At 29.8% G+C, this 21,516-nt stretch overlaps 5 protein-coding genes across 5 annotated transcripts; all 5 read left to right on the top strand.

Moving 5' to 3' along the window:
• The first annotated feature begins 118 nt into the window (after positions 1 to 118).
• On the top strand, positions 119 to 1,409 carry LOC119674842 (odorant receptor 2a-like). Its single transcript, XM_038085999.1, has 3 exons — positions 119 to 864; positions 926 to 1,286; positions 1,350 to 1,409. The coding sequence occupies exons 1-3, from the start codon at positions 119 to 121 to the stop codon at positions 1,407 to 1,409; spliced, it is 1,167 nt and encodes a 388-aa protein (XP_037941927.1).
• Positions 1,410 to 3,875: 2,466 nt separating this feature from the next.
• On the top strand, positions 3,876 to 9,157 carry LOC119674841 (odorant receptor 7a-like). Its single transcript, XM_038085998.1, has 5 exons — positions 3,876 to 4,621; positions 4,683 to 5,043; positions 8,099 to 8,598; positions 8,672 to 9,032; positions 9,107 to 9,157. Exons 1-5 carry the CDS (start codon positions 3,876 to 3,878, stop codon positions 9,155 to 9,157), a joined length of 2,019 nt encoding a protein of 672 aa, XP_037941926.1.
• A 1,013-nt stretch (positions 9,158 to 10,170) lies between these two features.
• On the top strand, positions 10,171 to 10,914 carry LOC119674840 (odorant receptor 33a-like). The gene has a single exon (XM_038085997.1). The coding sequence runs from the start codon at positions 10,171 to 10,173 to the stop codon at positions 10,912 to 10,914; it is 744 nt and encodes a 247-aa protein (XP_037941925.1).
• Positions 10,915 to 11,098: 184 nt separating this feature from the next.
• On the top strand, positions 11,099 to 11,483 carry LOC119681161 (putative odorant receptor 59c). Its single transcript, XM_038094270.1, has 2 exons — positions 11,099 to 11,338; positions 11,430 to 11,483. The coding sequence occupies exons 1-2, from the start codon at positions 11,123 to 11,125 to the stop codon at positions 11,481 to 11,483; spliced, it is 270 nt and encodes an 89-aa protein (XP_037950198.1). The 5' UTR covers positions 11,099 to 11,122.
• Positions 11,484 to 13,743: 2,260 nt separating this feature from the next.
• Positions 13,744 to 15,027, top strand: LOC119674839 (odorant receptor 33b-like). The gene is made up of 3 exons (XM_038085996.1): positions 13,744 to 14,465; positions 14,551 to 14,911; positions 14,974 to 15,027. Exons 1-3 carry the CDS (start codon positions 13,744 to 13,746, stop codon positions 15,025 to 15,027), a joined length of 1,137 nt encoding a protein of 378 aa, XP_037941924.1.
• Positions 15,028 to 21,516: the final 6,489 nt, after the last annotated feature.

Raw genomic sequence — 21,516 nt, 5'->3', positions numbered from 1 at the left:
ACTACCTACGTCTATATGTGCGACAAACTCGGAAGTGCATCAGTTTAGGTATTTCATTATTATAACTCTTACGCAGCAGACGTATAACAATTCTTTAGAGCAGCATTGAAGAACAAAAATGAAACTTTTGGAAGTTACTGACAATGGACAAAAATTGGACTCAGCTTTGGCCTTTCACTATTGGTGGCTTAATTTACGTATACTGGGCATGCATCCAACGAAAAATTATCGCTTTTTGTATTATCTTTATGCTGTGATAATGAATGTTACATGCACATTTCTTCTACCAGTTACTCTATGGTTAAATCTGTTGTACATCGATAATTTTGAGGCACTTCTTAGCAATTTATCGATGAGTGTTACCATTACAACGGTTGCTTGCAAACAAATGACGGTCTTGTACTTTCGAAATTTACTGCTTAAAGTAAACACCTTTCTGGAACAACTGGACAAACATGCGAATTTGAATCAAGAGGATCGACATGAGATATTGAAAGCCGTACGTATATGCCATTTATTTCATGGATTCTATGTGGTGTTCTTTTTTTTGGGATCAACGGGTCTCTGTGTGATTGGTTTCACCTTGCATCAATTAGTTTTTAATGGCTGGTTTCCGCGAGTAGTCGATGATGCAGAAGTGAATTATTATTTAGCGTTTGCATATCAAAGTTTTGCACAATATTTTCTTACTGTAATAAACGCATGCACTGATATGTACCCACAGAGCTATATGGTCCTATTGATCGGGCACGTACGAACATTAAATGCGCGCATAGAACGTATTGGTAAGAATAAAAATACACGCGAGGAGGACAATTTAAAGGAATTGGTACAGTGTGTTAAAGATCATAAACTTATTTTGGAGTAAGGAAACTGATGTCATAATTTATATGTGATTCGTATTGTACAAATTTCTTTATAATAGGTACTTTGATTGCATTAATCCAGTAATATCAACTTCTATGTGTGTTCAATTCCTTATAACAGCTCTCGTACTCTGTTCCAGTACAATTTATTTAATTTCGTACAGTCGAAGTATAGCAGAATTGATCGTTTTTCCTGCACATCTCTTTGCTCTGCTAATTGAAATATTTCCATGTTGTTGGTATATGGATGAATTGCAGAAGGAAACCAGTAATCTGACAACTGCAGTTTACAGCTGCAAGTGGTATGAACAGAATCAGAAGTTTAAGAAAGCTATAATAGTGTTTATGCAGAATACACAGAAGCCGAAAGTTATAATGGCTGGAGGTTTGGCTCCTGTTACTTTACAAAGTTTCGTGGCGGTAAGAATATATTGATGAATTCATTTTTAATTAATTATATGATGAAACTTTACTTTTTAATAGATTATCAAATTCGCCTTTTCTTTGTATACTCTACTGAGTAATCTCAACACTTCAAAATAAATGAATTGAAGTAATGCAAATTCAAAAATTTAATTTAGTATTTTTATTGAAAGGGTTAGATAGGAATGTTTTCAGAAAGTTCGTATATCCTTTAAAATTAATTTTAAAATATAAGATGTGTTGAATCAATTTAGAAACTGAATACTTACAGGGTTTTTACGCGAATGTGAAATCTCTAGATATATTTAAGCCTATTATTTAATATTAAAATTATTAATAGTGGTTATATAAAGTGAAGGAAATGTTTTTCTGAAACCGGGATTGCAGTGAAGGAGAATAGATTAAGAGAGTTTATAATGCCCAGAAAACAATTTGCTAAAGTGCTTCAAAGGATTTTCGAAACGAGTATATTCTATATATAGCATAAATCTATAATTTGAATACAATATTAAATTGAAACGTGGGTGATGTAAGGAACTTATTCTAGTTATGCTCACAACGCCACTACCTGTAAGTAATTTTTCCCAAATATGTGTATATGGTAGATACTTTGCGTATTATAATATAAATGTTCTATTATTTTGCGAACTTAACGAAACGGCATAAAATTTTTCAGGCCCATTTGACAGTCTTAACTTAATAAATTCTTAAAACTGACTAAATTAATGCTAATTTGATGATTTAATTTCGTAGACTGAAATAATACTTAAGCCAGTTTCTAGACTCAAGTATCAACTATGAAATCAGTCCTTAGTATTAATTTGAATTAAGTGAAAGATGACGACAATTATTCATGTGATTGCAATATCAGTGATGGGTTTCATATATATATATAGTACCTATTGCAACAGAAACTTTTAATTTAATTTTACCTAGAATAATTCAAGTTAAATAAAACTTAAAGAAATAATTTCAAATACGTGCGAAGTTAAACTCGGTAATTTAGAATAATAAATTTGTCATTTCCTAGCATTTTCTAATCCACCTAATGTCCGGGTATAAAATTTTAAATTGCTAGATGCAAAACAATGACATGCCGAAAGCGACCATTAATCATTAATTTATAGTAAAATAGACCACCTTAGACGCAGTAAATACATAGTATTCTCCATATAACAAATGGACTTGAATTCATATAATACATTAACTTTTATAAATTGAAGGTTAAGGCTTCTGAGATATATCAGTGGAGGATTTATTTTATTATTTTTTGTATAGTATGTAACCTATAGGCATTATTGTACCTTTGGTAAAATTTAGTGCAGTAATGTGTAGTATAATAAAAAGAATATGCTTTCAATACAAACTAGCGAAATCTAAAAGTTGCGAGTCCAAAGATAATCCCTACAAAACGTAAGTTTATTAATTTAAAAGATATTGCGTACTACTAATTTCATAGGTTAAATAAAATAACCGGTATTGCTTACAATGTATTGGGGTCTTACTAAAAACTTGTTATTAGAGGTGCTGTTATTAGATGAATTAAGACTTTATTTTTATATACGAATTTATTAATGAGAAGTATATATATTAATAATACATATTAATAAGAGGTTAGTTTAGTGCATGTTCTGCATTTAATGTTATCCCTTGACTTAGAATACATGGACGGGCTAATCTATAAGAAAATCAACAACGGGTAAATATAGGGAACATTACACTAAATACTTTCAAATGTTAAAGAAAGAATTTCAAATTGGGTTCATTTTTCTTAACCTAATGCTATTCCCGATTATAATTATCTTTGACAGCAGAAAAGTTATTATTACATTCATGACCAGATTCAGCATTGTTATGTATTATATATTGTACACGAAACATTCGTGAACGATTCATAAAACAAGTCTATCGGACTTTTTTGGGAGCATTCCTTTGAAACCTTAAACTTTACAATACAAAGTTTAAAGATGAGTATTATGGCTTTCCATTTACAACTGTTTTCAGTGCATCATTTTTTTAATTTTTATAATAGATAAAGGATATTATCAACTTGCTAATGTGTTTCATAAATATAATAATTTTTAAAATACGCTACTGACTTTTATTTAGCGGATAAAGAAACTACCATATGACGCTAAAAATAACAGGTATGGAGGAATAATTTACTGGAAAGGACTTTGAAAAGTAACAGTATTGGATTTAAGGTGTTTGTTTCAGTAATATGTGGACTACAAGTTAGGTAATAGTTTTAACTGCTATAAAAATGTTTTAAATCAATATAGATACTTATATCACATAAGATAATTCGAGAGGTGCATTAATATACCTTATACCAATATATTCGGTAGATTAATAGAGCATTTAATAATTTATTCGAAACTATAAGATATTAGACTGCACAGGAAAAAAATTTAACTTTAGGTTAGAAACTTACTGATCTCGTCGTATCTGGAATTTAATTAAACGCATTCATTGCATTATTTACGGTAAAATATATCATAAACATATGCATTACATATACATTATACATAGAAATAACTTTATATAGAATAACATTCTACAACCCATATAAAAATAAAATTAAAAATGCAGCTCATTAAAGCATCTGATAATGGAAAGCCACTAGAATCATCATTTGCATTTCGTTATTGGTGGAAAACTCAACGCATCTTAGGATTGCTCCCAAACAAATCCGATCATTACTGGTACTACTTATATGGGATTTTCATGAATATCTTCTGTACACTTTGCCTACCAATAACATTGCTGATAAATTTATTTTTTGTTAATGGTTTGGAAGAACTGATAACCAATATATCAATGACTGTTTTACTTTCAATGATCATCTTTAAACAACTTGCTATTCTATATAACCGAAATGCTCTTTTTAAGGCCAACAAATACCTAAAGGAATTGGATAAACGGGCAAATCCACATAAACAGGATCGACAACATATCCTTAAAGGAATGCGTTTAAGTCAATTATATCATTGTTTCTATTTAGTGTACTATTTTTTGGGTTCGACGGGTCTCTGCATAACCGGTTTAAATTTGCACCAACTTATTTTTAGTGGTTGGTTTCCCCAACTTTTTCAAGACCCAAAGTACAACTTTTATTTGACATTCGCCTATCAAGGTTTCTCTCAGTATTACTTAACAATAATCAATGGTTGCAGTGACTGTTATCTGCAGTGTTACTTAGTAGTTCTGATAGGACACATACGTGCATTATCAAATCGTATAGAGCGTATTGGATTAAATAAAAGTATGAATCAAAATGACAATTTGAAGGAGTTAGTGGAATGTATCACAGACCATAAACACCTATTAGCGTAAGTTCGTAAGCCTATGAGTACGTATTCATTATTAAAATATTTTTTATTTGATTAATAGTTACTTCGATTGTATTACCTCAGCTATTTCACAAACTATGTTAGTACAATTCTTTGTTGCTATTGTTGTGCTTTGCTTGAATTCGTTCAAGCTATTATATTTCAGCCGAAGTATAGCTCAATTCATAGTGGAACCTGCTCAACTCATTGCCTTGGTTATTGAAATATTTCCCTGTTGCTATTACATGGATCAATTGCAGGAGGAAGATTACAATCTGACATTGTCCATATACAGTTGTAAATGGTATGAGCAGAGTTTGAAGTTCAAGAAAGTTCTAATAATATTCATGCAACACTCACAGAGACTAAAAACTGTTAAAGCTGGACATATAACACCAGTAAACTTAGAGAATTTTGTCGCGGTAAAGTATTTCATTAAAAATTTTATCTAAATTTATATAGGTGTTATCTTCTATTTACAGATCATAAAGTTCACTTTTTCTCTATATACCCTTTTGGCAAACATGACATAAAAACGTTATAAAATGTATATATCGTTTATCATATAAGCAATCTTTACAATCAGTTTATTATATATCGATTTATATAAAATCAATTTAATTCAGTTTTGTTATTTCATTTGTGAAAATCACAGCTTAAGATACTCTGATCTACTGCAGAAATATGCGACGCATGTCACCAAAACCTGAAGCAATACATATATTTGTGGAAGACGTAACGCATGGATTCCATATCAAATACAATAAAATAAAATAATATATAATTTATAATTAATATAAGTGAAATTAATTATTATAAATTAATTAATTAATTATTGTTTCAAATGTTATTAATATATTGAGGTAGAGTATAAATACAAAGAATTTTCATATAAAATTTACTACTTGTATTATAAAATAAATAACCTAAATAAAAAATTGTTTTTTAATACGAGTAGCAACGTTATTGCTTAAAGATTTTAAAAATTTTAGATATATCAACATTTTCCATACAAATATCACAGATTTTTCCTGAAAGATCTAATAAATTATCGATATGATTACTATATCAAGGGCATAAAAGAAATCATGTGCGAAGAGATGGTGTTCTCTTTTTAATATCTATTTGAATATCAGATCTACTCTATAATTTTAAAATATTGATTAAGTATTGAATACGTACTAAATTGTGGGACTAATAATATTTCAATATTTACTTCCGGTAGAATTTTTAATAATTTTTTTAGGCAACCTCAAATATTTTAAAAAATTTGTGAATATAGTGAATTCGCATATATAAATACCCAATTATTTTTAGTAAAATCATTTATTTTTTTTGTGTAAAAGTTTCTTATAATCGTCCTCTAAACCGAGGACAATGTCCATAAAAAACATAAACTGTTAATGTGGAGCCTTAAAAATATTTTCGGATTTTGGTTGTCATCTTTTAAAATTGTCCAAATGGTCAAAAAATACCGTAATAAGAAATTATAAAAAGTCGGATAATATTCAGAGATCGTTTATCAGCTGAAAGGTTTGAAAAAGAGGCAAGTATTACTGATTTCATTTTTTAATCATGAAATCAGGGACAAAAATTTTCGTGAAGTTGGAGTTCAAATTTCGATATTGCAGAAATTGATCACCCTCAAATAATCTATTGTATATATATATTAAAATATATCAATACTGGTTTTGGAATAAAAGACAATTTTCGCCGTCTTTCTGGTCTTCTCATTAGTAAACGATGGTGAGACATTTTCATCGATGACGTCAAGTGTTAAAATTTTTTTAATTTTTGGCATACTTATAATGGCACTGAAAAAAATTTTATTTACTTCTACTTGATATCGAAGAAAATAACGAACTGAACATGAGTACCATTTACTATATAAATATACCTAAATATATTATTGCCCTTCCATTTACATTTATCAAGAAGATTTCAATTAAATGGATAGGTAGCTGAAGTGGAAGATGGAACCCTCATCAACTAATTATGGAATGTGTTTTCGTTCCACATTCATAGTAATTATAGTTAAATGGTTGTGTTTTGACCAATTCTAACATTCGAAATATTACCAAGCAAAGTAAAGAATAGACGACCAAAATGTTACGTATGGATTTGAATAAGTCTGGACACAGACGAAATAGGTCTTCTCGTATTAGCTTTACGATCGCCGATAAATACGATCTACAAGAATTTCTTTTAATAATACTTCACATAATTATAACATATAGTATTTTGCTCATATATAATTATACGGGATATATTGTAGTAGAACGATAAAAAATTGCGTTAACACTTGAACAACTCCTAATGACCAATGCGCATTATCGAAATTTGGGATTGAATTCAAACTTTTAATTATAGTGTCGGGATCTCAGGAGATATAAATTATGCTATGAAAATTATTTAAATCAATTATCTCTCAAATAATTGTCAATCCGTACAATTTAGAAATATTTTACTGATATCATTTTTATAGTTATAATAAATCTCTACATTAAATTAGATTAACTAAGAAAGCCACTAGAGTTGCTGAGAAAAATGACATATGGGTTATATGAGAGTTAGTAAATCCTACTCATTGAAAAAAAAAACTATAAATTTGCTTTATGCCTACGAAATAACTACTTCAACATTAATTATGCGCTCTAATTACACGTTATTATCAATTATCAATAAAAAGCAATTTCGTAGAGAAGAGAAACCTAAAGCTTATAAAAAAAATCTATATTAGTGATTTAATGACCGCTTATTAGAGTACTTTATCGTATAATTAGGGATTAATTAAGTTAATTAAAGTTCCTATGTGAATAACCATTATGAGAAATACAATATCGACGTAAAAGAGTATTCATATAAACTCTCGGATGTCTTATAATAAACATATATTATAAAATGTCGCAGAAATTTGGAAAGAGTGCTTTGTATGACTGAGATGGATTAACATCGTATACAATCATTTTTACTAAATTAGAAAAAGAATAATAGAGTAGTGAAGAAACCGAATACTTTCAGAATATTAACAAATTATACTATAAACTTCTTTTTACTTTAACTTAAAAATTGTATTGATCTTGGCGTATCTGGTATTTTATTAATATCCTTCTTGGCTATTAATCTCATTGGATCATTTTAGGTAAACCGTAATAATAACTTAATATTATTTTATAACTTATAAATTTTGTGTTTTGTACAGAATAATATTCCTATTTCCAAATAAACACAATGGTGTTTGATAAAATAGTAGATAATGGGCAGCCACTGGATTCATCATTAGCGTTTCATAACTGGTGGAAAAATCAACGCTTCTTAGGCATGCTCCCAAAGAAGTCCGACCATTACTGGTACCACTTTTATGGGATTTTCATGCATATTTTTTGCACAATTTGCTTACCAATAACTTTAATTACAAATCTATTTTTTGTTGATGGTTTGGAAGAACTGGTGACTAATTTACAATATACTGTACAGATTTCAATGATTGGATTTAAGCAGCTTGCTTTTCTCTATAACCGAAATGCTCTTCTTTACGTAAATACCTACCTAAAACGATTGGACAAACGTGTAGAAACACACAAACAGGATCGTCTACATATTCTTAGAGCAGTACGGATTAGTCGTTTATATCACTGGTTCTATGTAGTTTATTTTGTTATGGGTTCAACAGGTCTTTGTGTAATTGGTATTAACTCAAATGAATTGGTTTTTAGTGGATGGATTCCGCAAGTCTTTAAAGAGCCAAAACACAATTTTTATTTGACATTCGCCTATCAAAGTTTCTCTCAGTATTTCATGACTGTTATTAATGGCTTATGTGACAGTTATCTGCAGTGTTACTTAGTAGTTCTGATTGGACACATACGAGCATTATCAAATCGTATAGAGCGTATTGGTTTGAATAAAAGTATGAGCCAGAGTGATAACATGAAGGAGTTAGTAGGATGTATTAAGGATCATAAACAGATGATGGCGTAAGTAGTCGTAATTTTTTGTGTATAAGTTTGGGTATGTATTAACTTATATTACTTTTATTGCCACTAATAGGTACCTCGATTATATTACCCCTGCTATTTCACAAACTATGTTAGTACAATTCTTTGTCGCTGTTGTTGTGCTTTGCTTGAGTGCACTGAAATTGTTATATTATAGTCGAAGCATAATGGAATTCATAGTGGAACCTGCCCATCTTCTGGTTTTGGTCATTGAAATATATCCTTGTTGTTATTACATGGACCAGCTGCAGGAAGAAAACTACAATCTGAGATTGTCTATTTACAGTTGTAAATGGTATGAGCAGGATCAGGACTTTCAGAAAGTTCAAATAATATTCATGCAAAATCTACAGAGGCCAAAAACTGTTAAAGCAGGAAACTTAGCGCCAGTAAACTTAGAGAATTTTGTGGCGGTAAGTAATTTTATTTAGAAGTTTCATTAAAATTGCTGTTGATAAATAATATTTATAATATTTGATATTTTTAGGTTATAAAGTTCACTTTTTCGCTCTATACCTTGTTAACAAATATGACGTGAAATGTTTTAGCGGATATAATAATCGATTATTATATATTGAGTTCATTTATCGATCTTCACACTCGTCGTTTTTATTTGGGCGCTGGGAGGATGCTTGAAGTACCTGTTGGTAGTTTGCACAAAGATAATTATTTTAGCTGTATAATATATATAAGAAAGATTTAATTCTGTTGTGATTTTAATGTATTGAAATAAATTTCTCTTTTTTTATCAGTTTTTTACTATATGAAATCCCACATTTTTGTTTTAAGCAATTAAATTTAAACATGTGAGATAATTTAAGGTGATCTAATAGACTTTTAATTTATTAGAATGCTATATAATACTGTGATTAAAAAGGAGTATGGAATTGGTTATGACTTTTAAATTTTCTATTTTTTTTTCCAATAAATTATTTAGGTTAAAAAAATTCACTGCCAATTGAATATAATTGTTATAACCGATTTTCTTAATGCTCTTTTAAGCGCGAAACTATTCAGTTTTTATCTTCTCAATAGTTTTAAAATGGTGCCGAAGTGAAATCTTTAGATTGGGAAACAGTCAGTAGTCACATAGTGTTAAACCTGGCAAATACGATGGTAGTGGTATGATATGCGGTGTAAGATGGTGCGACGAATATCTAATTCTACATAAGAAAAAGATTTACTAAGAAAGATATTGGAGTTGGTGAGATGAACAACATGTGTTCATGAGATTTCTTAAATTCTGCTTAACGGAAAATCTACTAAATAAATTCACTCTAACGCAATAACTATTTCAGCATTAATTATACCCTCATATAACACATTATAATCAATAACCAATAATAAACACTTCACGATGAAGGTGAAGAAAAACAATAGGCTTGCAAAGAAAATTATATGTCAGTCATTTAATGACCATTTATTACCACACCTTGTTGTATATATAAGTTACCATTATGTGAAATACTTGTATAGTATCGGCTCAGAAGAGTATTCATATAAAACCCTAAAAACGCAGATTGCATACAAACAATCGAGAAACGTCCTATGATGAATACAAATGATGAAATGTCGCAGGTACTCAATTCAAATGACGCGAGTCGTTATTTGTGGCAAAGTTGGCGTTTACTAGGACTACATCCAACCAAAAAATATCGGAAAGTTTACTGGTGCTATGCAGTGTTCATTTTCCTAGCTGCTGTTTGGCATCCATTTCATCTATTGTTGCAGGTATTCTACATAGATGACTACGTACGTGTTATAAACAATCTTTCGATCAGCTTAACGTTACTTTCCGCTACTGTGAAGTACGTGATCATGTTTTATTTCACAACTTCAAATTTATATGAAGCAGGCAAATATTTTGATAAATTGGATGGATTCGCAAAAGACAATACATCGGAGAGGGATATGATTAATACTGAAATACGATTGTGTCATAGATTGTACTATGGTTATATAGTAGCATATACAATGCCTTTGGTTGGGTTTGCTATCTTAGGTTACTATCAGCGTTCATTACTTTTTGAAGGTTGGTTCCCATTCGATTGGACTGCTAGCGATGCAACATATTACGTTGCATACGGTTTGCAGGTTTTTGGTACAAGTATAACGCTAATGCAGAATCTAACAACCGATACTTCCCAGCTATTATACTTACTTATTGCGCTGGTACATTTACGTGTGATAAAAAGGAGATTGTCGAATATGGGAAATATTATGTCCAAAAATAGTACAGAGCAGTACGAGGAGTTAGTAATGTGTGTACATGTATTCCAGGAGTGGATGAGGTGAGTTGCATTTAAGTAAAAATGATTAATGTTCAAGATATTGTATGAATAAATTTATTATTTGAAGGCTCTTTCTAAGCATTCGTCCTGTTGTGTCTACTATAATGTGTGTTCAATTTATGGTAACTGCATTTGTTGCCTGTTTCTCAGCAATTGCAATTACGGAACCGAATCGAACTGTCTTACAAGTGGCGGCATCAGGAACATATCTTATGATTTTTATGTTTGAGATATTTCCATGTTGTTGGTGTGTGAATGAACTAATTGCTGAAACGGGAAGATTAACTAATGCGGTATATAACTGTAATTGGTATGAACAGGACATGAAATTTCGTCGAGCTTTAATGATTTTCATGCTGCGGACACATAAACAGATACAAATTTTGGCAGGAAATTTAGTGCCAGTTTCATTGCAATCATTTATTGCGGTAAACTAAAATTCTCATTTTATGTATCTTCAAATATTTTTTATTTATTTAAATATGTTACTAATTAATTTTATTTTTTTTTTGATTTCAGATTGTTAAGTTTTCGTTCTCAATGTTTACTTTACTTAATGAAATGCGTCAATAAATGCTCACCTTAATATAAATTATATTATTAATATATTAAAAAACTGTTGTTAATATTATACGGTATTTATAGATATAAAATACAACTGTTATTGAGATTTATATCGAGAGTTTATTTCCATATATACTTCAGATCTAACCATTAGGTGTAAAAGACAAAATAATTTAAATATTTTTTAGTGAACATCTTTGTGTACTGCATTTATTTCAGCTGATTTTCGGTGAGCGGTCTTCACGCAGCTGACAATAGCTCTGCCTAAACTTAGCGGATGTTCATTTTCAAACCATCGAGGGTTTAAGGATTTTCCGCACATACACGATCCTTTTCGCAATTCGTATATTCACGGAATCGAGCAATAATACAGCTGGGAAATTTTTCGCATAACGAAAATGAAAAAAAATTGTGATTGGGCTGTGGAAACGTCTTATTACAACCATATATCTTTACATTCACACAAATGTCTATCATTTCACAGCAAAAGTAATCAAGACAGAAGGTTTCATTAACTTAGCACATGAAGTGCAATAGCACATCAACAGGTATCTTTTAACTGTATATAAACGATTTTTCGCCGTTTTGTTACCACTTTCTTAGCAAGTAACCTAAAGAGATGAAAACTAGATCCATTATGTTATATCTCTAAGATCTCTACATCTCTAAAAGCCAATTTCTTTTGGAAGCGATAGCTGGACAGGCGAAAAAATGTGTTATTTCTTTTTATAAATATGAAGTTACTTTTCATATGCACCTACACACCAATGACCGACAGAACTTTAGTAAGCCTTGTAATATTCATGCGGTCTCTTATAATGATTACTCAAAATTTAGTCTTAATTTATGAAGGTCATGTTAACCGAGAAGTTACATATGACCTGATTGTCATGCACTTGTTATTAGTAAGCTGAAAAATGTAGAGCTTTCCTTAATGATCTGCATAAACTAGTACTCTTAACGATACATCCAGAAACCAATACCAAGATAGGTCAAATCGTCTATTTTTTTATATCCCTTAATGTTTCTTTTCTAAAAACCTAAATGAAAGTAATGTCAGCTAGTCAGTTTAGTTAGCTAATATCAATGTTTGGTGTTATGAATGATTTAAAAGTTGCAACTGCTACCTGGTCAATAAAAATGGCAACACTACATTTGTCCATTATGTGACTTGTAATTAGTCAACATGCCTTCGTGAAAAATTGTGGCTGCCTGTTGTTATCCAGTTATAAATTTCTGAGCTGAGCCAATTGATATCTCGTAGTTTGCTTGAAAGTTTGTTCTTTTTCACTTGGTTCTTGAAAGAAATATTAGTTGAAAGTTTCTTTCGAGCCAATAGTATAGAGTCAGATAATCCAATGTCAGCTTATAAAGTAAGTTTGGAATTGTGTCTAAAACCAACCTATATCTGTACATACTTTCTGTCCAGATGCTTTACATATATTTGTGATATACGTAATTTTATAAAGATTTCAACAGTTTTGGTGAGCTTCAGAAGTCCTTCAACCTACGATATTTTTAATGCATTTTTCAGCTTTTCAAATATTTTTTATACCCAGCACTATTTAGTTCCCATCTTCGTGACCGTTATAATTACCTTTATGGATACCTATAACAGTTCTGCAGTTGATATCATAATGTAATAAAATAAAATAAAAGTTGAAGACTAAAGATTACGTTAAAATAAAAAATTGATTAAAATGCTTATTTACAGCATTAAATGCTATATATATGCGAAATATGTCTTTAAGAAATCGAGTAATGCTAATAGAAAATTAGAAAAAAATGTTTTTTTGAACTACTCGGCTTAAAAAAGAATGATTTAATATATTTTGAATAATCTGAAAGGCACAGTATTCACAATATAAAATATTTCTATAGTGAAATTCTTTTTCATTTACGAAATTGAAATGAGATTTTTCATACCTCCCTCGTATGAAGTTAAATTAAAACTTTCTTAAGTATTAATTATCTGCTCATGTGGTATTATTATCAATAAACGTTAGATATAATGACTTTTTTATAGAAAGTAGAACTCATAAAATTGTAATTCAAAGAAAAAAATAATATAAAATTTAATTGAAGCTTGTTGGGGTACAATTTTTTCTATCAGAAAGAGTTAATTAAATTGATTGTAGACATATGACGCAAACGTCTGTACTGTAAATAACCATCATGTGACATGTTTAATTTAAAGGACATATAAAAATAAAAAATCTCATCGCAATAGGACAAATGTAAAACTTTGTTCAAAGGACACAATTGCAAAATGGCGCTGGAACTTGATACGAATGATGCAAGTCGATATATATGGAAGTGTTGGCATGTACTAGGATTACATCCGACCAATAAATATCGCAATCTTTATTGGTGCTATGCTGGCTTCATATTTCTGGCAGCTGTTTGGCATCCGTTTCATCTATTGTTGCAGATGTTTTTCATTGGTGATTTCATACGCGTCATTAACAATCTTTCCATTAGCTTGACATTACTTTGTGCCACCGCGAAACATGTGATTATGTTTTACTTCACAAGAGTAAACCTACAAAAAGCGCGTACATATTTTCGGAAATTAGATGAACATGCAAAAACAAATGTATCGGAAAGGGATATGCTTAATGCTGAAGTACGATTCTGTCATCGCCTGTATTACTGTTACATAGTGACGTATTTACTGCCTTTGATTGCATATTCTGTCTTAGGTTACTATCAGCACTCATTGCTTTTTGAAGGCTGGTTTCCATTCGATTGGACTGCAAATGAAGGTGCTTATTATTTGGCTTATGGTTCACAAGTTTTTGGCACTAGTATCACATTCATGCAGAACCTGACTTGCGATACTTGCCCCATTATATATTTGCTTATTGCATTGGCACATTTACGCGTGATAAAGAGCAGAATGTCAAGAATGGGAAACGTTATGTTCAAAAGCAATGAAGAGCGATATGAGGAGTTGGCTTTTTGTGTATCGGTTTATGAGGATTGGATGCAGTAAGTAAATTTTGTATTAAATATTATTATTATTATAAATATTATAATATTCTAAAAACTGTATAATACATTAATATTCTTTTAGACTTTTTTTAAGTGTACGTCCTGTTGTCTCCGTTGTGATGGGTACACAATTTACGGTGACTGCATTCGTTGCATGTTTTTCAGCTGTCACTTTTATGGATTCGCAGAGAAGTCTTCTACAAGTGACTGTATCTACTACTTATCTAATGTGTATACTAGTTGAGGTATTACCCTGCTGTTGGTGTGTGAATGAATTAATCGCTGAAACGAGAAAACTAACTAGTGCTTTGTATAGTTGTAATTGGTACCAACAGAACACTAAATTTCGACGAGCTTTAATTATTTTTATGACCAGATCGCAACAGGAAGTAAATATATTGGCAGGGAATATAGTTCCAGTTACACTACAAACATTCATTTCGGTAAAATAAGTACAATATATGTATGTAAAACCTTATGTTAATGAAATTCTACTCAATTACAGATGGTCAAATTTTCATTCTCAATGTATACTTTACTTAACGAAATACGTGAATAGTTTAGGATTTCATAAGTGAACTGTAAATGACATAAAAGTGGTTATTTTCAATAATAGAAATTATTTAAAATTTTAAATAATAAAGTTATGAATAATTATTATGGTCACCAGTAAATCGCGCTTATCTAAGGTTACTATGAATGCACTGAAATGGTAACTCAGCAAGTTTAATTAAATTGTAGTTTTGACATACTCGGAGTGTATCTTGCTAAGTTTTGTTACCAATGGCTTTATAGTGACTTTCTGCATTTCCTACTAAATTAATTTTTATTTGTAGCACATCGAAAAGAAGATCTAGCTTTCCTATTAATTACTACAACTATATGTCCGAAGTATTAAGTGTCATAGCGTCTATGTTTCCATTGTGGATATTCGGTATGTTCTCATGAAAATTTAGTAAAGTTAAGCATTCATCATGCTTCGTAGTAACTCAAATGAATATCTTACGTTTTCCGCTTGCCTGAGTTGGACATTGTATTATGCGATTACACACAATGAAGGATCCGGATGAGTACTGAAATTTAGTAGCATTCAAATGAAACAACATTTTAATGTTTTAATTTATGACAATTTGGTTGAATTGTTGCCTTAAGATTAGCCATGTATGAGAATGGTAAAGGATATGATATGTACAGATGTACATATATTTCATACAATGGTTATGTGTAATATGGATGCTATTCATTAGTAAAGTGGAAATATGAATTAGTACAATTAATGCCTTTTGCTTCTCTAGGCATAATTTGAATTTCACTTAAAATACTGTATTAAAGAATATTGAAAAGTATGAGTTTCAGATTAAATACTAATGAATTTGAATGTGTAATAAGTTATCTTCTAAACTGGCTGTACTTTGATCAAGCACATACGTAAATATTAAAGAGTTCATGTCTTAGAAGAAGGTTACTAAAAATGTGCCATGAAAACTCCAAAGGGTTTGAAAATTTTTTCACTATTACTGTGTTTTTCTGTTTTTACTAGATTCCAGATTAATTAGATTGTTTTTTACTGTTTTCGGCTATTATTCGATTTTTTTGTGCTTTCTTAGAATACAAAATTTTAAAAAAAACAACAGCCAAAATATATGTTTTCAGTTATTTGGTCATTCAAATAAATCATTCGTTTAAAAAAATCACACAATTCATATTGTCAAACTTAAATTTTCTTACTTAAAAATCACTCATACGCCCAGGGTACTTTATTACGATTTCAGTCATCAAACTGATATGAAAATATTTAATTATGGGTAACTGAAGCAACTGAAGATTCACTTGAAATATGAAATATTATATATTCATTAATCACAATTTCTGTTTGCATATAACTCAACTTATCATTTATTCTAGTGTAAGGAGCCTATAAGTATACAAAACACTTAATTGGCACTAAATACTATATATATACAATATAGCACTAAATAAGATATCCTAAAGACAAATGGAAAACTTTTACTCTAAACGTGATTTATCGGCTTTTTAAACCTATTCAAATACATGGAAGTATACGACAAGTGTACAGAGTTGTGGCTTTTGATACACTGTAGTATAGAACTTTGAAATATACTCGATAAGGTATGTATAAATGTAAGTAAAGCAGTGTGGATAGACGAAAAAACAGCTTAAGTGGAACAAAGTTCGGCTTAACTTGCACTTGACAATTGCACTAAATGAAAGCTAAGGCATTGACAATAAAACAGAATGGTTTTGTGACCTGTGGGATGGTTTTTTGCTACATCATTTTACTCCTCCAGGTACTTGTTACTATGAAAATATTTAAATTATAGGTTTCTCTTTGACCACTAAATTTGTTGTAGGTTTTACTATGTTTGTTTTAAGAAAATGTAATTAAGTACTGATATGTGCCTTTATTTTGACATTTTTAGATTTTCTTCTATTATAAAATTTTGTTCTACTTCACGTAATCATATGAAACATTACAGAAGGGCATGTCACTATAAAAAAATATAATGACTCTTGAAAGTTGAAAAAGTATTGTCCTAAGTATTATATCATATAGAAAATTGAATCAATTTTTGACTAATAAAAATCTTTTGGATTCAGTTACATATATGTGGGTTGTGTATCATAGTGAATGGTTCGTAGTACACAAAATGGTCTGGTGACATTTATCTCAAGATAATAAACAAAGATAATTAATTAATAAATTTGAGGAAATGCAATTATTTTGCTTTATTAAAATTTTTTATTGAGTACATTTTGTTATTGTAGTTAAGGTTTATTTTCAATAATTTTTGATCTGTTTTCTTTACCTCAATGTTAATTGCCTCATGAATGAATATCTACAATTTATAACAAAATATTTCACAGTTTAAAGACTTGTTAAAGTTCATGTATTTGCAATTTAATGATCAATTTACTTTTAAGCACGTATTATAATAGTAAATATTTACTTATGCAATAATGGGACCAGTTTTTAAACACCTATAAGAATTTTGACAGAAATAAATATCTTAACAGTACCGACTATATCATTAACTGTTAGAAGCCTATAAATAATCTTGTGATCCATAATTATCATGAATTTATCTTTGACATGCCTCAACTAATTTGTTGGATTTAGAGTCAAAATTGTTTTAACTTACATTAAATACGAAAGATTTTGTTTATTTGTTAGTGTTTGTTCTATAATTCTATAATTAAGAACTTAGTACATTTATTAGAACATTGTTATTAACAACTACATCTAGTATATTAAACATACGAGGTATATAAGGAACCTTAACAAAATATTAACGCATTATTGTTTTCTTGATACTTTAAATGGAATATTAAATGGTGAAAAATGGTAAAAATTGTCAAGAAAAGCAAACAAGGATGGGAAAACATGAAAAGTTTTTCTCGGTATCTGAAATAATACTTCCTTTTTATACGGGATTTCACAACAAAACCTAGTGCGAAAAAATATGCTGTAGTAGATTTTGCGTGAGTTGCATTTGTGTTCGATTGCAAAAGAAGAAAGGTGAGCTAAACTTGGCCTTATCCCTAAGCTCTTTGAATCCATATACATCAGCACGAATGCAATGCATAGCAGCAATTGCTATTTACATTAGGAAAAATGAAACATCGTTTCCTCATATCCTTTCAACAATCAACGAGAGAAATCAATGATTTTAACTACACTCTCGAGGACATTTCCAATGTGATTTCTGTTTTCTTAACATATACTCCAAAAATAGAAGATATAAAAAAAATTATAAGCTCTGTAAAGAGGTATTTATGTATGTACTGATATAGTAGCTTAAGTTAAAAGCAGAGTTTTATGTATGTATACACACATAATATCCTGCTGACATTAGCAAGTTTCCTTTAAATTGTGCAGTGTTTTGATTTCGTATGCTTTTTGAAGTGCACTCACAGTTATTGTAAGTAATATCGTAGGATTTAAAAATATAATAAAAAATTTAATTTTTATTGACTTATATATGCAAATAAATATGCTTGAAATTAAAAGTAATGCTACATCCTTAATGCTACATTTAAGTAAAATAACTTTTATACATTATTAATCATATATGATGACGTTTTCCTTTAACTCCCGTTGGAGTATAGGGACTTCACAAAACATTTCCATCTCATCCTGTTATTTGCTAATCGCTTAGTTTCATTCTAAGATTTGTCAGATTGTTCTATTTCTTTTTGTAGCTTCGTTTCTACATTGTTTTAGAGCGACTACATTTTCTGCAGTCTTCAGGGTTCCAATCTAATGCTTGTCGTCATATTTCATTAAGGTATTTGCACAAAATATGGTCGATCCATTTCCACGTGTGCATTTTTATCTCAGTTTCGATGGGTCGGAATTGACATATTGTGTATAAATTGTTATTTTAGATTGTGTTGGGGCACATAATCTTTAATATATTACGAAGACATCTACTTATGATTTTGTGGGTCAGAGTCTCTATCGTTAGCGATATTTTGCAGCCGTTTTTGTCCTCCTAGGACAGATAAAACTTTAGATTTAAATATCCACATCTTAGTTTTTTCGCAGACTAAGTGCGATTTAAAAATTGATCAGGTGCAACAAAACGAATTTATTCAGAGATATTCATATAGAAGATTATAGATATATTGTGCATGCACTGCGATCTGAAAGATCTTTTGTGCACGTGTAAAAGATATAATTGTTAAAAATATATATAACAAAAGAAGATTATAGATTTATGAATATGTTCATTTCCTTTAGTTAATTTCATGAAACAAAAATAAACATTCAATTAGAACGTTAAGTAAATCATTGAATTGCAAACGTAACTATTTGTAGAAAGGTTAATTATATTAACCTCTTGTTAACTTTTCATACCACTTTATACTATATCAATAAATATTTGATGCTTATGAATATAATAGATTTAACCCTCTAGGAATGAGTGGTTTAGTCCATGCGAGTAGGGCATTCACACTCCGGGGCGCTGGATTATTATCATAGCGTAGGCATTCCACTTCTCCAGAGTACTTTAAAGCAGATATATGTACTATACTATACTACTGATACTACTGAAATATGTGGAGTAAATGGCGGAAAGGCAGCATTTAGGTAAGGCTATATCCACACCCTGTGTTCTGTGCCTTGTTCTGTACGTTTGTTATAATATATGAAAATATATAAATTAAGGAAACGCTCTTTAAAGTACTTTTCGAAAATTAGTTCAGATATAAATTTTATATGTAATTATTTTTATAATGGCAGTCAGTAAATATGAGCGAAACCTGATTAAATGTATAACTATTTCAATAACTTAGAAAATTGAAGGGTCTTAATCAGTACTGTGTGATTCTGTGAATAGTACTATCATTTTATATATTAAAGAACTACAGCTGTCACATATAATAATGTTTTCATTTATAGTTAATTGTGTACTTGTTAAAACTTGCTGTTAAAGTGCACTAATATGCAATAGAAATGTGTTTAAAATATTCTACATGCAGTAATTCCTACAAACTTTGATTTTATAAAAATTATTATTGCAATTATTTATTTGAACAACTTATGGTTAACTTTTGCAAAGGTCCAATGATTTGGAAAAGTATCATATTCAATTCCAATTAAGTAATTAACATGGGTATAGCTATTAAGTGGATCTGAGGATATTTTGATGGTTTAATAAATCAAGTAAAGTAAAATATAAAATATATAGGTTTTAGTATTACAAAATAAATATTTTTTACCTCAATGCTAAAATAACTCATCTAATCGGGTATTCGGTATCAACAATCATAGCAAATACTAGAATACACACCTTTGCCCTCGATATCTCATATATACGGTAGACATGGTCCGAGAGTGACACACTAAAGATATTTTGCGATTTATATCTTAAGAATGCAGTCAATCTCACCTACTTTAAAAAAATACTTAACCAACAATGGCAAGATTATTGACGAATAACGTGTAATATTAATATAAAAAACTGTATACATTATGGCATAATAATATTAAGAGTTTTGGATTATGTTACGAATGCAGCTCATAAATCTTATTCTACTGGAAAAATATTTTCATAACACCCTTGTAGGGGGTTTTTTTTTATAATTTAAGCGAGAATCAACTAAATAAGTCAATTAACGAAAGATGTCTTAATCTGAATTGGGGTTTATAGAATATACCCATTGAAAAATATTTGTCAAATTACATGATTTTAAGAAATGATACTAACCCACACACTAAGAATAAGCCCAAAAATGTAATATTTGCATTTTATATATTATAAAATACGTTTACTTGTTAAAAGTATCTTTATAATTTTTAAAATACTAGTTTACTAGAATACTAGAATTGCTAACACACTACTAATACAAAAATTATAAATTGGATTCCAAATATAAAAAAATCTACTGCGTCGCTGAATTTGATTTTATAGAATTTATTGCTCATTCAATCAAAATCAGCTTAATATATGGAATAGGTCTAATATTTGTAGTTCCGTACTGCTTGTGGATATATTAAGTGAGATATAACTCTCCTGATATGGCTATATCAAGTGAGATACAACTCTCCTGATATGGATATATCAAGTGAGTTATAACTCTCCTGATATGGATATATCAAGTGAGATACAACTCTCCTGATATGGATATATGTTATCAAGTGAGTTATAACTCTCCTGATATGGATATATCAAGTGAGATACAACTCTCTTGATATGGATATATCAAGTGAGATATACTTCTCCTGAAATAGAAAGATCTCTTGCAGACAATTTTGAAAGATGTGTTGTGCTTGAAAATAGTGAATAGTGAACAGAACCAACAATTGTCATTGTATTAGAAAAACAGCATCGCATTGAAATTTGTCTGGACTGTTTAGATCTGCATTCTGACTTCTAGAAGAAGACTATATACAACAAACCAGAGGCAACTGTCTAATCATATAAATACTGTGCAATAGGTGAGCTCTGACAGAACAGATTTCGTCAAATATTGAATATAACATACTTATATTCGTTACACAAATGACTTATGTACTTTACAT

This window comes from Teleopsis dalmanni, chromosome 2 (assembly GCF_002237135.1).
Source record: "Teleopsis dalmanni isolate 2A chromosome 2, ASM223713v2, whole genome shotgun sequence".
In the NCBI taxonomy this organism is placed as follows: domain Eukaryota; kingdom Metazoa; phylum Arthropoda; class Insecta; order Diptera; family Diopsidae; genus Teleopsis; species Teleopsis dalmanni.
This window is presented reverse-complemented; position numbering and strand designations above follow the sequence as displayed.

Excerpts from the sequence above, each read along its gene's own strand:
- LOC119674842 (XM_038085999.1), top strand. The coding sequence starts at position 119 with ATGAAACTTTTGGAAGTTACTGACAATGGACAAAAATTGGACTCAGCT. Across the intron at positions 865-925 it reads GATCATAAACTTATTTTGGA|GTACTTTGATTGCATTAATC; the intron begins GTAAGGAAACTG and ends TCTTTATAATAG. Across the intron at positions 1,287-1,349 it reads CTTTACAAAGTTTCGTGGCG|ATTATCAAATTCGCCTTTTC; the intron begins GTAAGAATATAT and ends ACTTTTTAATAG.
- LOC119674841 (XM_038085998.1), top strand. The coding sequence starts at position 3,876 with ATGCAGCTCATTAAAGCATCTGATAATGGAAAGCCACTAGAATCATCA. Across the intron at positions 4,622-4,682 it reads GACCATAAACACCTATTAGC|TTACTTCGATTGTATTACCT; the intron begins GTAAGTTCGTAA and ends TTTGATTAATAG. Across the intron at positions 8,599-8,671 it reads GATCATAAACAGATGATGGC|GTACCTCGATTATATTACCC; the intron begins GTAAGTAGTCGT and ends TGCCACTAATAG.
- LOC119674840 (XM_038085997.1), top strand. The coding sequence starts at position 10,171 with ATGAATACAAATGATGAAATGTCGCAGGTACTCAATTCAAATGACGCG.
- LOC119681161 (XM_038094270.1), top strand. The coding sequence starts at position 11,123 with ATGATTTTTATGTTTGAGATATTTCCATGTTGTTGGTGTGTGAATGAA. Across the intron at positions 11,339-11,429 it reads CATTGCAATCATTTATTGCG|ATTGTTAAGTTTTCGTTCTC; the intron begins GTAAACTAAAAT and ends TTTTGATTTCAG.
- LOC119674839 (XM_038085996.1), top strand. The coding sequence starts at position 13,744 with ATGGCGCTGGAACTTGATACGAATGATGCAAGTCGATATATATGGAAG. Across the intron at positions 14,466-14,550 it reads GTTTATGAGGATTGGATGCA|ACTTTTTTTAAGTGTACGTC; the intron begins GTAAGTAAATTT and ends ATATTCTTTTAG. Across the intron at positions 14,912-14,973 it reads CACTACAAACATTCATTTCG|ATGGTCAAATTTTCATTCTC; the intron begins GTAAAATAAGTA and ends ACTCAATTACAG.